Source organism: Trachymyrmex cornetzi, unplaced genomic scaffold (assembly GCF_001594075.2).
Source record: "Trachymyrmex cornetzi isolate Tcor2-1 unplaced genomic scaffold, Tcor1.1 scaffold509, whole genome shotgun sequence".
NCBI classification, from domain to species: Eukaryota; Metazoa; Arthropoda; class Insecta; order Hymenoptera; family Formicidae; genus Trachymyrmex; species Trachymyrmex cornetzi.
In genome coordinates this window covers 809,839-826,598 of record NW_017299817.1, presented here as the reverse complement: position 1 = coordinate 826,598, position 16,760 = coordinate 809,839, and the positions used below count along the sequence as shown (strand labels likewise).

The 16,760-nt window shown below is 36.5% G+C and overlaps 3 protein-coding genes across 4 annotated transcripts; 1 reads left to right on the top strand and 2 right to left on the bottom strand.

Moving 5' to 3' along the window:
• Nucleotides 1-2: 2 nt before the first annotated feature.
• Nucleotides 3-4,240, top strand: SRPK (SR splicing factor protein kinase; the record flags this gene model as incomplete). Its single annotated transcript, XM_018514460.1, has 6 exons — nucleotides 3-88; nucleotides 833-1,043; nucleotides 1,120-1,435; nucleotides 1,604-2,182; nucleotides 2,280-2,577; nucleotides 2,659-4,240. Coding segments are annotated over 6 exons (1,782 nt in total), but the record flags the coding sequence as incomplete, so codon positions are not given.
• A 2,022-nt stretch (nucleotides 4,241-6,262) lies between these two features.
• Nucleotides 6,263-13,305, bottom strand: Nhe1 (Na[+]/H[+] hydrogen exchanger 1). Of its 2 annotated transcripts, none has more exons than XM_018514538.1 (5): nucleotides 11,910-13,305; nucleotides 11,654-11,823; nucleotides 11,196-11,567; nucleotides 10,784-11,115; nucleotides 6,263-8,163 (listed from the first exon to the last, which is right to left on the bottom strand). In XM_018514538.1, exons 1-5 carry the CDS (start codon nucleotides 13,201-13,203, stop codon nucleotides 8,151-8,153), a joined length of 2,181 nt encoding a protein of 726 aa, XP_018370040.1. In that variant the 5' UTR covers nucleotides 13,204-13,305; the 3' UTR covers nucleotides 6,263-8,150. The 2 variants fall into 2 exon arrangements, with proteins under 2 accessions (XP_018370040.1, XP_018370039.1); XM_018514537.1 differs by lacking the exon at nucleotides 6,263-8,163 and adding an exon at nucleotides 10,025-10,066.
• Nucleotides 13,306-13,946: 641 nt separating this feature from the next.
• On the bottom strand, nucleotides 13,947-16,760 carry Dph2 (Diphthamide biosynthesis 2). The gene is made up of 5 exons (XM_018514515.1): nucleotides 16,482-16,760; nucleotides 15,509-15,842; nucleotides 14,942-15,423; nucleotides 14,557-14,848; nucleotides 13,947-14,262 (listed from the first exon to the last, which is right to left on the bottom strand). Exons 1-5 carry the CDS (start codon nucleotides 16,611-16,613, stop codon nucleotides 14,084-14,086), a joined length of 1,419 nt encoding a protein of 472 aa, XP_018370017.1. The 5' UTR covers nucleotides 16,614-16,760; the 3' UTR covers nucleotides 13,947-14,083.

Sequence of the window (16,760 nt, the reverse complement as noted above, 5' to 3'; positions counted from 1 at the left end):
CCACAACCACCGCCACCACTACCACCACCTACGAGTATGCTTCGGACGGACCCCCGCAGCGCGCTTATAACAGCGACAACGGGACCAGGTAACCCCCCCGACATGTCCGATTGCCTGGCGAACAGCCGGCCACCAGCCGGCGGCACGAAGACTCCATCCAGACTCGTTACGTTTTATCGCTAATCGCTTTCCAGTGCACCAAGCGTCGCGACGATACGATGTTATACTGACACGCGTATCCCACGTTACTGTCACCATTACGGCGTACACGCGCGTGTATTCGACGGTGACAGTTAACCGTCGAAATCACCGGCTCGTTTAATTGCCGCTTTCTGTTTCGAGCTCGACTCCTTTTCGTCATTCGGGTCCCTGTGTTAAGGAGATATCGATAAGTAGGTGATTATATAAACATCGAAATTGCCGGGAAACGAAATTGTGGATAACAATGATTAATGTAATATTTAACGTAAGATAATAATTTTGTGGGCAATCATCTTTAGTAATTATGGATAAAGGATTGAAAAATAAATAATCATTCGTGTAACTTTTGTGTTAATTAGGATCTTGGCAACAGTCATGTCGAAAACATTCATTTGTGATCTTTGATAACCATGTTTCTGAATTGCTCGATAATAATTACACTTGCTACATATGGGAGCATCATCATAGAGATAGGCAACGTGAAACTTAGCTGATTACACTTGGTTGTTGAAGTCAATCGTTTTCTCACTTAATTTTACTCGCTCTTGTGTCACAAGGAAGAATCGATTGTTGCAAGTGTCGCGTTAGTTATAATAACTTATCATTTATATGATCAATGAATCTGTCGTAGATTGGTACCATGTCATAGTTCCAGCAATGAAACGATAGAGGACGATGATGCATTCAGTACTGAGGATGAAGAGCAGGAGGATAGCAGTGACTACTGTAAAGGTGGATACCATCCTGTGAAGATAGGAGATCTGTTTTTAAATCGCTATCACGTCACTCGTAAACTCGGCTGGGGTCACTTCTCCACTGTATGGCTCTGCTGGGACTTGCAGGTACGCTTCCTGGATACAGTAATCAATCTTCTTTCACACCTACATAAACACGGGACGTTTTGACACTATGCTGCAGGATAAACGTTTTGTGGCGCTTAAAATAGTGAAATCCGCATCCCATTTCACTGAGACTGCATTGGATGAAATTAAATTATTAAAAGATGTGCGCGATACGGATCCCACCGATCCTAAGCGCAATAAGACCGTCCAATTGCTCAATGACTTCAAGATCAGCGGCATTAACGGCCTGCATGTTTGCATGGTATTTGAAGTGCTTGGACATAATCTTCTTAAATTGATTATCAAGTCAAACTACAGAGGAATTCCAAGAAATAACGTTAAACGCGTCATCAGACAAGTTCTCGAAGGTCTCGACTATCTTCATAATAAATGTAAGATGAATGTTTAAGTCATTGATAGCATTGAAATTTACATATATATTTAGTCAGCTTTACGCAATAATTTTAACAGTATCATAAATTTGAAATGGAAAGAAAATCGTTACAATTGTGATTTCAATAAGTTTACGGCTTTATAGTATATGTTGAATTATCTTTCAGGTAAAATTATTCATACAGACATTAAACCTGAGAATGTTCTTGTATGCGTCGATGAGACTTATATACGAAAATTAGCTTGTGAAGCAACAGAATTGCATTCTATGGGAGCGAAGTTACCGGTGTCTCTGATATCTACCGCACCGAAGGAGTTTCAAGAACCGATACCAAATTCCAAAATGTCCAAGAACAAGAAGAAGAAGTTAAAGAAGAAAGCTAAACGCCAGAACGAACTCTTAAAGAAGCAGATGGAGCAAATCGAGGAGTTAGAGGAACAAATTAAACTTGCGAATAGCATGAGAGAAAACGGGGAAATTGAAACGAATAGTCTAGATCAAGATCTCAATACAGAGAGTGTAGAGGACAATACGGAGAGCAAAGGTTCTCCAGATATTTCAGAACCATCCGCGCCTTCCTTACACATGAATGGAGTAGATGGTTTAGCGGGTGGTGAAAAGATACAGAATCCATCGCCCGAACAATCTGAAAAGATGGACAACGTCACTTTGTGCGATGTGGAGAAAAGCTGTGGCGAAGGTGTATTATCACCTGATCCCGATGACACTGACGAATGTAGCGAAGGTAAAAGTAATTTCTATTATCGATCAACGACACAGCAGTCTTTCTTTTTATTTCTTAATGCAGTTTTCTATATCATCCATTATTTTGCTTGTTATAGGTCGTAGATCATTAAATCCACCGGAAAGTAAGCAATTGAAACGAGCATCCATGTCTCCTCTGGATCCTGCTATAATGGACTGTGAAATAGAAGTGAAGATAGCAGATCTCGGGAACGCATGCTGGGTTCATAAAAAATTCACGGACGATATTCAAACTCGTCAGTATAGGTCGCTCGAGGTTCTATTAGGTTCTGGATATGACACCTCTGCCGATATATGGTCGACCGCTTGCATGGCGTTTGAATTGGCGACTGGTGATTATCTTTTTGAACCGCACAATGGCAAAGACTATTGCAGGTAATGATCATAAGATTCAATTGCAATTATATAAAGCTTGTAAAAGTTGAAGCATTGAATCTATTTTTATTAACATTTCAGAGATGAAGATCATTTGGCTCATATTATCGAATTGTTGGGAGAAATACCGAGACGTATCGCTCTCTCGGGGAAGAACTCAAGGATATACTTTAACAGGAAAGGTGAATTAAAGCATATTACTGGATTGAAACCATGGGGTCTATACGAAGTATTAACAGAGAAATACGAGTGGACGCCGAGCGAAGCACGCGAGTTCGCAGAGTTCCTAATACCGATGCTCGAGTTCAATCCGAGCATGCGAGCTACCGCAGCTGAGTGCCTGAAGCATCCGTGGCTGCAAATCAAAAAGTGATCGCGTTTTTTATTGTTTTATCTGTAATATCCCCACAACTTTCACCCCGGTCCTACCGCCCAGTCGCAATCGTAAATCGAGAGTGTGATAGGAAGCCGAAAACACTTGTAAACGTCAGGTGTTATTTCCGTACTGAAAATCATAATTTACTAGCGACTCAATTTGCATACGAAGAGCAAAGTGCGTCGTTTCAAGAGCGCGTACACATACACATATACACACTAGAAAACTGTTTGATATAATATGAATTACAGAAAATTGTAACATACATTGTTATATTAATCATACGTACGCTACAAGCGTGTCTCCGCGTGGGTAATGTTACGAAACTGAAAACGTTTCGAAAAGATTGTTATATACCCTTTACAAATGGTGATTTGACAATATTGCGGAAGTCGCCTCAAGGAAAGTCGCCTCTCGAATGCAGCGAGCGAAGTGTCGCAAAATCCGGATATTGTTAGAGGAAAAGATCTTGCAACATTCCGCTGATTTCCACGTAAAGAAAAAAAAAACGGCCGCGCGCGTGCTTCCTAATGTAACACTCTCAACACATCGGCTGACCATTTGTAGTTGTACACTTGTTAAATCGTGTTTTTAATTAGTGATGAAAGAACTTAAATTAAAAAGAAATTTTTCATAGTACTTTATATATACATTATTTTACACACATTCGTGTCGCATTCTTCGTACTCGTCATTTAATTTATCTATGAATATATTTCAAGAGTCGTGGGATCTACTCGTAATGCGCTGTGAAAATATTGGCGGACTCGGTATCGTGTTTGGTTTAAAATTAGGACTCATTGCCTTGACTCAGTTATCCGTGTGTACTTTTATATATCGCACACACTGGTCGCTGTAAATTCTTGCCAACAAACTCGTAAAGTCGCAACAGGACAGAAATGGCTACTTAATTAATATTTTACGTCTACCTCAATATATATGAGCCGGTTAGAAATACTCATCAACAGATGCACATAACGAGGGACCGCGTTGAAATAAATGTAAATTGAATTAGAGGGGGTCTATATATTGTAGATAATTAAGAGTCGATCACTGGATTCTTGGAATATATAATTTATGCGGGCGCTAATTGAGATAAGACAATATTGCGCATATACGTTCTAGGATTTAATTTTTCATCTAATTTAAAATTTTATATAAAATTTCAGAATATTTTCTTTTTCTATCGTTATTGTCAAGATAACTGAATTTTATTTGGCAGCATATGATAAAACCTTTTTGTAAATGTTATAAAAAATTTATATATACTTTTGTAGAAACAAATGTACATATAAATGACACCAACAAGACTTAACAGCATATCCAATATGAAAATTTATATGCATCTTGCCTTATTTCATTGCGCCCCACAATACTGATATTATAATGAATTTCTGTTTGTTATAAATTTGTTTACGTCGCTAATGCGAATGCCTGTATACATAATGTACAATTACGAAAAGAAAGAGTATCTATATTGCGAGTAGGGTCTTTGCAAACAGGATGAGAGCAGTGGTAACAAGAGTAATGTTTGTTTCATGCAAACTCCTTTACTTTATGAATACTGACTGATTACAAAGCTCTCTGCCGATAATAATTGTCTTCTATTTTATAAACGCTAAAGCGAAGCAGTGCGTTCCACTAGACCGTTTATGTCGCGTATATACTTTCCTCTATGCACGAATTCAATTCATGCTTCCTGCAGAATGTTCTGTTTCGCTTCGCCTGTCAATCTCAAGTTTCACAAAAGGACTCGATCGAACTATGTGGAGATGCGTACGTGGAAATATACATTTCGTCATGATGTACAAATGTCTTGTCGCTTACTGTATTTCTATATTTCTTCCCGGGTAAAAGAGGAAAATACTCTAAAAATGTACAGCATTTTAAGATTTGTTTGAAAACGTAATATGTGTTTTTCATTTCTTTTCATTTAATTAGCAATATGTTTATTTGATCACACGTAAACACTTCAACATGAAATAATGTATAAGACGCAGTTTTTAATTTATTAAAAATTGAGCATTTTTATGAAATATGTTTGCTGATTTTCATTTATATCTTCATTGCCTGTATGCTATTTTATTTTGCAATGAATCAAGTTAATTGAAAAATGAAAAAAGAAAAACGTCCGGTATTTTGAAATTTATAATGTATAAATAAGAGAGATAGATAATACGATACTCAAAAGAGAAAGTGCCTCTTCTACCCGCGCTATAATTAATATCAGATAGAGGAAGAATGCGTTTATAGGCCTTTTTTTATCTCGGCAATACAAAACCTGATGCATTTTAGTTTATAACACGTTATTTCATATTTCGCATTTCCCCTGCAGGAGCTTTTTCGTGAATCTCGTATAGTCTTCAATGACGGCGTTTATGTAATCTGTACAGTATATAGCTAAATTTTAGCGGCTAATATTCGGTACTGTTCTTATGAAATACGGCCAGTGAAATCCATTATTATAAAGGCAGCGATCACGATTCGATTTAATTTTTTCTGTAATATTCTTCGTTACTCATGATAGAGAAGACGCTTTTAATCAAATCAACATCGAGCTATTGCTCGGCCTCGCTTGACTCTTCAGCTCCTGATGCCACTTGTAAAATTTCGGATCTCTCTGTGTAACCGAGGATCGAAATCGATGCAATCTCAGTGAATTTAAGTTTCCAGTTGTTAGAAAATAATAGGCACGCGAAGAATCCTCTATAAATAAGCAAAGTAATTAAATTTATCCTTAATTGTTACGGACATATTAATTAACAAAATAAAAATATTTGATTGTTTAATTATTTCAATATTATTTCTCGAACCAAAGTCGAAAATTATATATCACAAATACGAATCGAGATAATTTTTACGTGTCTTTAGAATAAAATTGAATTCAATAAAATTTATGTACATGCACACACACATTATATATATATATATATCCAATCGGTTTCTATCTTCGATTAAGAAATTATGGAGAGATCGATCGAAGCATGCAACTAGAGAATTTGCTTCCGTCGATTTAATTATCAATAATCGATCGTTGACTAGACCTAATGATTTTATTAGACGAGTCAGCGTAGGCATCGAAATCGCGTCCCAATCGTCATTAGATCAATCGAAGCTCAAATACCGTGTTGCCAGCGGCTTTTGCGGCTTCACAAGTCGCGACATCTGATCGTTTGCACTGTCACCATAAATATATCTCATATTAATATATTATATGTATCATACATATATATATATTAATATCTCTATTATATATATATATATATATACTCTATACATAAATATATAAACACATGAAGATATTGAAGCGATAACTTACATAGGTGTGACTCGCTGCTTGGCGTTAGGATATAGTTAGAAGGAATTAATTAATAAATGATAATATAGAGCGAACTGTGTATAGCCCTTGATGTACGAGGTATCCCCATTGACCTTCTTTTCCGACTCACGAGCGGAATAATTTTATTTGTGCGAAGTAGATAGCAAAGAAAGGGAGAGGAAATGAGAGACAAGTAGTCGCAAAGCGCTCCATTTCTTTTCTTTTTTCCCCCCCTTTGCGATGGAGAGATCTTTCGCGCATAATATGTATAAATGTAAGAGATTCGTGGACGTGGAATGATTATGGAGGTATCAGTCGGATGAAAGGGGAGGAAGTGGTATATAAATACAGGGACCCAATATATTGAAATTCACACACCAGGGACTCATGTTCCAATCGGTAGATTCTAAACGTTGTTCCGAGCGAAACAGATATGTTCAATCGGGTATATTAATCGCGCTCGAGAAGATCCTCGAGTGTCGGTCTGACGCGATACACCAATATTTAAATTATAATATTATACTTTGGAATCGGAGCAGTCGATATCATATCGCGGCTTAGAAATAATAAATTCCCGCATGACAGATTACGGTTGTAATCTCACGCACGTGCGCTTCTCAGATAAACTTTCGACATTCCTTTTCTCGTGCAGACCGAGCCGCGAAATATGATACCGATTGCCTCCTCGTTCTGAATATGATAATTGCGTATAATACGCAATAACTTGTACGACGTTAAACGTATAGCGGAACTGCATTGTGCGAGTCGTTGGTCGTTCCTTAATTATAATCATTACTGAAATGTAAACCGTTGCGGGAATCCGCTTCTATTCAATCTTCAAAGGACGACGAAGTGTGTCACGACATTAAAATGCGAATGCGAGGAATGTGGCCTTGATCGAGGAGTGAAAAATTACGTCGACGATAAGTTACGTGCGCATTGTCGAAGGGATTTTATCGTGCGGTCTCCTCTTTGTAATCTTAAGATATTGGAATTGTTGGGGAGAACGCGAGCAATGGACATTTTTTTTGATGGAAGAATGCTTTGCTATCAAACACCAAGTTTTATTACATGTAAGTCACAATGCGCGCGAGATACTGTAAATATTGCGGGTAAACCCGGTGCGGGGTTTTGCACATTTTTAGAAGAGCGTTCGCATATTTAGGCGATCGATCATTTGGCGATTAAACCGCGGAGGGGTTGGCAGAGACCTTTCTGAACGAGTCACGACATTAAAATGTACAGCGATTATATGTCAGAACCAGATAGAATCTGAGGAGATAATGGATTGTACGCGCGCGAGAGCGAGGACGAAAAAGGGAGATGGTAAAGAAAGGGAGACGCGAAATTGTGTGGCGTACGATAATATTATTATTATCTCACTGATTGGTACATAGTCATACTGGTCTCGTAGCGTTATAGAGAGCCATTTAAACTCTGCATGCTTAGCCAATTTGCGATCGCCGGCAGGTCCACGAGGTCCCGCTGCGCGACGGACGTTTTAATAAGGGTGTAAAACTATCGATAGAGGCGCGTGTAGGCGTCCGCGATACGTGACGATCATCTTTAGAAGTTCATCGAGCCGACAAAAACGGGACATGCAAGTTACAGCGAATTGAACCCGGACGATGCGTCGCGAGAAAAACGACTGGAGCAACGGGACAGAGAAAGCAGAAACGGCGATGTTGTTGTCGTGCTTCTCTTCTAGACAATATCCCAGATTAGCTCGATAAAAATATGTCCTTTGTACCGGCTGGATGATCGAATCCTCTCGCGAGAGGACCGGAGAGAACGCTTGATTGGCTAATTAATCCACCTGACCGCGTCACATATCTGGGAGATGCGGAGGAACGGGAGACGTCACTCGGGGCACGCGTCGTCATTGGGTTTTTCTGCAAATAATAAGCGAATTAATTTCGGAATTTCGCATCTTTAAGCGCGTTCCGTTCGGCATTTAATTACAAGATTATGTTTGTGATGGAGTGAGGAAAGATTCGTACTCGCTTTCGACTTGTTTCGTGGAACCATTCCTTTCCTAGTTGGGATAATCCATCGCATTTTACGTAGCAAATACCTATAAATTTCTCCTGATCGTTTTTCCAACTGAAACTTTTTCTTCTACACTGATGAATATTCGAAGATACGTTAAATCATCGTTCATGCGAGCGTATCGTACAATCAAAGCGCACTCTTCCCTTCGGATATCTTTAGTGAATCACGACGCTTATGGAAAGGCTCAAGAGAGAGGAAAACAGAAATACCTAATATAATCATCGCAAATCTGTTGTACGCTAACGTCTCGTGCTCCAGTCACTCGATGTAACGACCGTGCGAAGCGTTAAAAACTCTAGAGCATAATAAAATAGCCATAACGAATCGAACGAATAAATGGATTTGATGTTTAGACGCTGCCTCCGTTATGTGCCCTGCCGTAAAGAATAAAAAAAAATAACAGACAACCATGTACCCTCCCCTACCCCCATCTGAGAGAGAACGATATATATAACATGGAAAATAAATTCGCAACAAAATAAATTGGTTCTCTTTTTTTCCACTTGTCATCCGTCATTTAAGGTAGAAAAGCAACAGCTTGAAGTCTTGCTTTACGTGAGTTTATTATTATATATGTATATCACAAATTATATCACCTTTATTGTCCCTCGATGTGACTACGATCGTACAAAGTGTAATGTACAATATGTTCACGTTTTTTTTAATATATATACGCATCTTTCGAATATTGGACGAAGAGAATGAGAGAATACTTGAACGAAATTTGTTCCGCAATTCTGTGAATATACTTCCCCGCTTGTATATCATTAGTTACAGAATGAACTTATATTGCCTGCCAAATGTAATCGGTTATATTTCACATGATTATTCTTAACAGTAGAACGTAGGATATACTCGCATATTTTCCGCCAGCTGGTTTCTAACTACGAAATTCAGCTGGGTTAACGCTCGACCTAAAGGAAGAAGATAACACATTCCTCCCACGAATGATATGATACGAAACACGTGCTGGTAACTATTCACATGATATACGTATTTCCTCTTCACAATAATATCGTCGCAGGTAATATATATTAATAGGAAACGGATCCTTTTAATTTTAATTTCTTACATTTTCTCTGTTCATTCAAATTAAATACTTTCAATGCTACAATATTTTGGCGAGGTCAAATATATAATTAATTTTATATCATAAATACTAACAAATACTGGCATAAACACTGTACTAATATAGATAACAATGCATTTTTTTTACAAAAGTAAAATTTTGTGAAAGAGATAATAAGAATAGAGGCTGTTGTAAATTATTTCAATCAATTTACCATTAATTTTATCAAGTTCTTTTCGAATAGCTTATCAGTTATTGAAATAACTAATAAGCTATTAATATATAATCATATAATCGTATGATTGATAAATAATATTAAATAAATGTAAAATATACAACATTACTATCGTCACATTACGTGACAGACTTCGTTGTTTCCTGGTTATTATAATTTTACTTTCATATACAATTTAATTTTAGAATAATTACAAATATGCACAACAAGATTAACATAAATAGAAATCTGTTATTTGTACATATCTCTAATGTTAACGAAAATATCAGATCACATAGTCTCTAAATATAGTCTAAACAATCTTCATTAATTCAACAAGTATTATTCGATATTATTCGATTAAAGAATTACACATGGAATAAGAGATTAATATAATCCACAGGAGAAAATATATTTATGGGAATAAGTTGGACTTTAATCAGACCAATCCTCCTCAGCTCTGCAAATTAATAGTACTTTGTTAATATTTTACGATCTTGCTGAAATCAATTTACTGCCCATCACCGTTGCCAAGCTGCTTTTGAATAAGGCAAGCATATTGGACAATACACTGTTGTTCACTATATAAGCAATAATATAACAATGTTTGTAATTATACAGATACGTGTAAATATTAGGCGGAAACAAATAAATTATAAAAATATGATATACAAGGGACAATTATTAACATCTTAGAAAAATTTCACTCATATTATAGCTGTATAGAATTGGCTGTGCAAACTGACTGTTCCACTACTCTTTCTCTTTCCATATAGTTGTCCACAAATTATAGAAATAATTAGCGAATTATATGAAATAACTTTCCATATGCCATTCAAATATCTTAATAAGTGCATTAATAAAACGTTATGTAATAATATTAAGCAATAAGCGAATTTAAAGTTAAAGAGAAATTCTGTACTAATTTTAAATAGAAAAAATCTTGAAAGCTCTCTCAGTTCATTAGAATAGAGTAATGTTTGCAGCTTTGATGAAAACAAATTCTCATTCTTGTGAAAATATTTATACTGTTATCATAGATTTAATAGTAGTATTAATAAATATTTATATATACACCCATTTACAGGCAATATAATTTAAAAGCACATAGTTCAGCACACTTAAGGACACACCATATACACACGCACACAAAATAAATTAAATACTTAATATAGACCCGTGTCTAGGACGTCCGTTCTTCTCCTTCCCGCGCGGTTGTTCCTTAGCTGTTCCAGTGATATTCAAATTCAATTGTGCGGTTGATGCCGTAGTCGCTTCGTCATCCGATTCTATTGGACTGATTCTGATTGCTTGGTACCATTGATTCGTCAAATCTGTCATCTGTGATTTACAGTCCTTCAACTCTTGCTGTGTGAATCGTCTCGTGAAGAACGGAATGAAAAATTTCAGATCCCATCTTGCGAAACCACGAATTCGCGATTGCAAGAAGGATACTTCCATTTCCTCCTCCGTAAGTTCTGATAAGTGCTCAGAATCAATGGTTTGCCCCTAGATAGAAAAATAATGTATTATCTATACACAAAGATTTTATATATTAATTATTTGTACCGTAAGATTTTTTGAATTACCCATTCTCTCGTTTTACTCAATGTAACTTCCTTATCCTTTTTTTTCCGCCTACTGTTATTTTTCTGCTTCTTTTCGGCCCTTAAGAATTTCAAGAGAGGCATAGTGGATCCACCAAATATTAAAGTCGTGAACAATACGATGATAAGTGTCGTTGTTATAATAACGTGGCGCGTTTCATCGCTGAAATCTAAATGGAGCGACAATGCGTACGAAATAGCACCGCGCAGGCCGCTAAACCACATGATGAACATCATCTTCCTCGTGATTTGATGTTCGCGGAAACGATTAACGAGTAAGGCCAATGGAAAAATATTGGCAGCTCTTCCAATCAGGCACAAGATCACAGACCAAACGACCAATGCTGGCTCAAACTATTTAAAAAAAAAAAAGAAAATTGAATTAAAAGCCATTTAAGGACTATTCGAATATATTATACCATATTCTTATTATACGATACCCTATGTCTAAAGCTGAACAATGCTAATCCCAAGTATGCAAAAACGCAGGTCTCGGCAATGAATGCTAAAGTTCGCATTGTCTGCTGCATTGTAATCTGCGTAACAGTTGACAAATTGAAATGTGTGTAGTGCGACATGACTATCCCATTGAATAGAATCGCCATAATTCCTGCAACAATGGATTAGTATACAGTAAATAAAGAATAGCAGTCATACAATAAAGAAATTCTCTATATAATTATTACAAATGTTTACCTGACAGTTGTATGCCTTCTGCTAAAACATATGGAGCGTACGTAAACACTAACATTATGCCAAACTCCAAAGATGGATTTTTCCTGAGGTCTACATGCTTCAACAGTAACGCGCTTATTAAAGCAAATACCACGCCAATACCCGCAGATGCAAAGAACATGAGGCAAAATCGATTCAGACCAAGTATGATAGCCTCGCTGGTCGTCGCCGCGTTGTTAGACTCTAGGACGGAGGTGGTCAATACGATAGAAATAGCATCGTTCAGAATTGATTCTCCAAAGACTAACATGTTCAGGACTGGATCAACGTCCAGAGCGTGAAAGATCGCAACTGTGGCGACCGGATCTACCGCTGATATTAACGACCCAAAGGCGAAGCTCTCAACGAAGCTAAGCTTGTATGCCACTTTTGCCAAACCCAGAAGATATATTCCAGCGCCGATGACGAATGCAGAGATGGCTGTTCCGAAGATGGCAAATACCATGATACTGCCGATATTTTGGAAGAAGTTTCCCTTGTGCAGATTATATCCTGATTCAAAGATGATGGGTGGAAGTAAGACTAGGAAAAATGCGGTCGGCGAGAAGGCTTCTTCTTTCCTCCAGTTTGCAATATTCTGATGTGACATGAGGTTTATGATCATGCCAATCGCAGCGCCTAGAAAAACGATCACCACCGACTCGGGAAGGTACTGGAAATTAGTCTGCAGCATCAGATGTATTAACAATATGCCTAGCGCTAGGACGCACAATACAAAGAATATAGACATGGAGCTGTTGTGCTCCTCTTCAGCAGAGCCCTTATCAGGCAGGACCGGCTCTGCTGGAGCGGCTGTGGTCGTGGTGGCATTGGTTGAATTAACAGCATCTGGACTCTGCGATGGCACAGGGATATCCGTTGTGTTTCTGTCGTTAATGGGACTTGGTGGTGTGGCACTACTCTCGGTCGTCTGGTCGCTTGCGACATTGTCAGGTTGCGCCGTGCTTGCGGATAGTGGTGGTGGCGGTTTCGTAGTGGTTGAACTAGCATTGTAACTGACAATGTAGCTTGTACTGTTCGCAGGTCGCGCTGTGCTAGATATTTCAAGTGGTACGTTCACGTTTGTTGTGACATACGGAATGACTGGAGCGTTCGTCACAGTAAACGTGGTCTTGTTCTCGGTGATGATCCCGCTTGTATTTAGGTTAGTTGTGTCCTCGCCGTATGACACATGTCGCGATATATCGCAGAGCAGCAAGATCACGACGACGAGGCTCCACCTGCACGATAGTACGGAACGTGGTCGAAATTGCATTTCTCAACGGTGTACCATTATCTTGCAGGTAGCAGAAGACGGCTTTGCAGCTTTCTCTCTTTTTCTCTTTTATGTCAATGTTTTGTTAGAACTTGGTAAAGTTGTGAGAATTCTGACGTGTGACTAGTGAATTAGAATGTTCAAGATTACAGCTGACTCAGCCGTCAGTCTTTACAGATATAAAAAAATTCCCTAGATATTATTATTATTATTTATAATATTTATACAAAATTGCTTGTGTGTTACATAAAATAATTTTTGAAATTAATAATAATCTTTTATTAACAGAAATATATATAAATTATGCCTTTTTGTATTTTTGGTTATGCTCTGTATCTTGGAACATTGCTAACCGGAAATAATAGTTACTTTTTTATCTTTACCTTGATTTTTTAATATTATACTTCGTTGATAAAATGTAAAATAAAAGGAATGATGTTAGAAACAAAGTTATGATTATAAAATTGAAATACTTGGAGTTTTTATTGCCACCCTACTTATTCTATTAATTACTAAACCATTATGCCATTGATTATATTCTCCAGATACTTGAATGGATCAGTTTTAAAACATTTTTGCGGTTCAAACGCGTAGACTAAACATTTTTTAAATCGCTGTTCTCTCACATTTTTTTCGGTGTATTAATTCTTATTTAATATCCTTTTCATTCCTTATCGATTTTTTGAAAATTTCAATTTTCAAAGTTACGACTTAAAATTATAGAAATTCTTGGACTTATCATTTTTTGATAGTTTAATTGATGTCACTTATTTGATTATACCTTTTGATACTTCGCTAAATTTTGAAAATTTAAATTCCACGATACGAAAAACTTTAGGAAAAAAGAATGGATGAAAATTTTCTACACGTAGAAGTATATTTATTCCACTTGTGTGTTATGATTATCTGTTTTTAACGTTTCATTCGTATACTCCCATGCTAATCCGATGCGACCAGTTTCTGCTGGTTGTACAGGATCTTCACCTAATCTTTGTTCGACACCTTTCCAAGATCTTTCTTGTAAATATTGAGCTCCAGCCTTACCAATAGCAACAGTACCTAATAAAAGAATTGCTATATAATAATTGTTGCAGTCTACATAAAATCACTTTAAATTATTAAATTACTTGCACAGAAAATATTAATGTATAAAAAATGTAATCCTTAAAAAAAATTTTTTAGTAAAAGTAATTATAAAATGTGAAAAAAAAAACATTTCTTTGATCTGCCAGAAATTAATTAATGTGTGGCCAAAGATAATTTCTTATTAAAAATGTGATTTCAAGATTGCAGTTTTTATTATATCTTATTAATTTCTTAAAATTTCTTTTCATTTAAATAAATTGGATATACCTGATGAACGAACTGTCAGAGCATTCATTTGATCGGTACATAAAGTATCATTCTCGCAATTTCTAATGTTACTAGTAATGAGAGAGACATCCAAATCCATTGATGGTTTAAAGTCGATGTAGTGAGAACCACCAGGTAATATCTGCCGAAAGTCCATAAAATATTGTGGAGAAAATTCTCTCGCACTGTTAAATGCTAATTCAACTTCGTACACCGTAAGTATAGGTTTAAAAAAGTCTCTTGAGTCGAATACTTCATTCTCTGGACAAGCTATCACAACAAAAGCATCAACCTGAAATAAAAGTCAAGTATTCGTTGACCAAATTGCACAGTAAGATTAAATTGAATTCAACATATTTAATTATATTACATATAGCTAACGTACCTCCGTAAAATTTGCAAGCTTGGCAGGATTTATTTTTCCTACACTAAGAAGATAAGACTTTTTATTCTTTTGTTTGAGTATTCTTTTTACTGTGTTTATAGCTGTTAAATATTCTTGAATGCCCAATGTGGCCACTACAATTCCCACAACTTTGGCATCTCTCAACTTTTCTATTAAGAATCTTCTTCGTTTTAACCAAGGTGTATTCAATGCTTCAAACTCGGTAATTTTACGATTTGTAGAACAATACCACCTCTTCACAGGTATACTCATCGCTAATAACGCAAAAGTTTTTTCTTTCTCGCCCAAAAAGAATCCTTCATAATCTTGTATTTTATATCCATTTTCTAAAGTATAATTTCTACCTAAGACAATTGAGGCCGGGCTTGTTTTTATATCAGTATATTCCACGTTTGATGTACAATTTAATTTAGACAAAATTAAGTGTTTATATATAGGTTTCAATATATTATATATATATTCTGTAATCATACAATTTGCATTATATCTCCACCTTCATCGTCATCGCCAGTTTTCTCTATTTCTAACAATATTTTAAATATTTACCAATTTTATGTGCATATGCCACATCATAAAAAAATACAATCTTCTTTGTGCAATCAGAAAAGATTTGCTTAAACTCGTCAGTGAATTCCGTCGTGTCCAATTGGTTTCTCGGCAAAACGTGAAAAATCGGTAAACGAGCAGTGGGATTAAGGCAAGCGTGTCCAAAGTGTATTATGCCATCTGCGTCAACGTGTTGCGCTGTTATCTCGTCGACGCAACAGCTACCACAAGTTGTGTCCCCTAAAATATACACTTTCTGCCCTACTTCTTTTTCTAAGCGTAGCGCAACTTCTACCGAATTTGGTAATAAGTTGTCTGGAAACTGTAGACATACCTATAATATACGAGAGAGCATTACAACTCCAAAAAGATATTTAATTAATAATAGAATTCTACATATAGGTATATAGAATTCTAATAAGTTATACATATAATTACATATAACAAAAATTATCTAGCCACTAGATAATGTGCTATACAACTGTTTACATCAAATATATGTATTAGATAATTTAAGTGTTCTGTTTTTTATGGCTAAAGTACACATTTTTTAAACTTAAAGCGAAATAGATATACGTTTAATAGGTATTTGGCTAAAGTGAGAAAAAAGTCTAGCCCAGTCTATTGAAAAATAAAAAACAGACCAGTAGACTTGCAAACGTTTGCAATTAACTTAACTTAACCTAATCTGATCTACCATCAATATATAATAAATATCTTCAGCAATGTGATCAACATTATCATTATTGTTATGGTTTCTTCTCCATCCAATATTTTCGTAACAAATATATAATGAAACATCTCTAGAAAAGAGATTGTTTTTAACAAATTGACACATAACCTCAACTTTATCTTTATTCATGAAAAAAAACGATGCTAAATCTTTTAGAGGGACCTGCAGCTATACTATCCTACAGTATTATACATTAGTATATATACGAGGCATTTTTAAAAACGTGTGTATCCTTTAAACCTGTTTTAAGGCATTCGTCCGGATCCAACGAGCACATTTCTCCACATCATATGGATCGTCCTGATCGTCTGTCACCTCGATGACTTCCGCCTCGTCCTTCGCAGATTTTTCGATCTTCGCCAACGAGATCATGTCGTGGAGTCCACGAGCATTCGGCGCGGAGATTTGTTTACGATTGCTACAGGCATACGTGTGTTATTGGAATTCGCATATGGCGGGTCTTCCTTCACGAGCCCCCGCAAACCTGCGCAATTTGCGCGGTAGTCACCTCTTCCTTCC

Coding starts and splice junctions, on each gene's coding strand:
- Dph2 (XM_018514515.1), bottom strand. CDS start 16,613: ATGATCTCGTTGGCGAAGATCGAAAAATCTGCGAAGGACGAGGCGGAA. Junction 15,843..16,481: donor GGACGAATGCCTTAAAACAG/GTTTAAAGGATA, acceptor CGTATATTATAG/GTATGTCTACAGTTTCCAGA. Junction 15,424..15,508: donor GGCATATGCACATAAAATTG/GTAAATATTTAA, acceptor GTATGATTACAG/AATATATATATAATATATTG.
- Nhe1 (XM_018514537.1), bottom strand. CDS start 13,203: ATGCAATTTCGACCACGTTCCGTACTATCGTGCAGGTGGAGCCTCGTC. Junction 11,568..11,653: donor TGTTCAGCTTTAGACATAGG/GTATCGTATAAT, acceptor TTTTTTAAATAG/TTTGAGCCAGCATTGGTCGT. Junction 11,116..11,195: donor TGAGTAAAACGAGAGAATGG/GTAATTCAAAAA, acceptor TTTTCTATCTAG/GGGCAAACCATTGATTCTGA.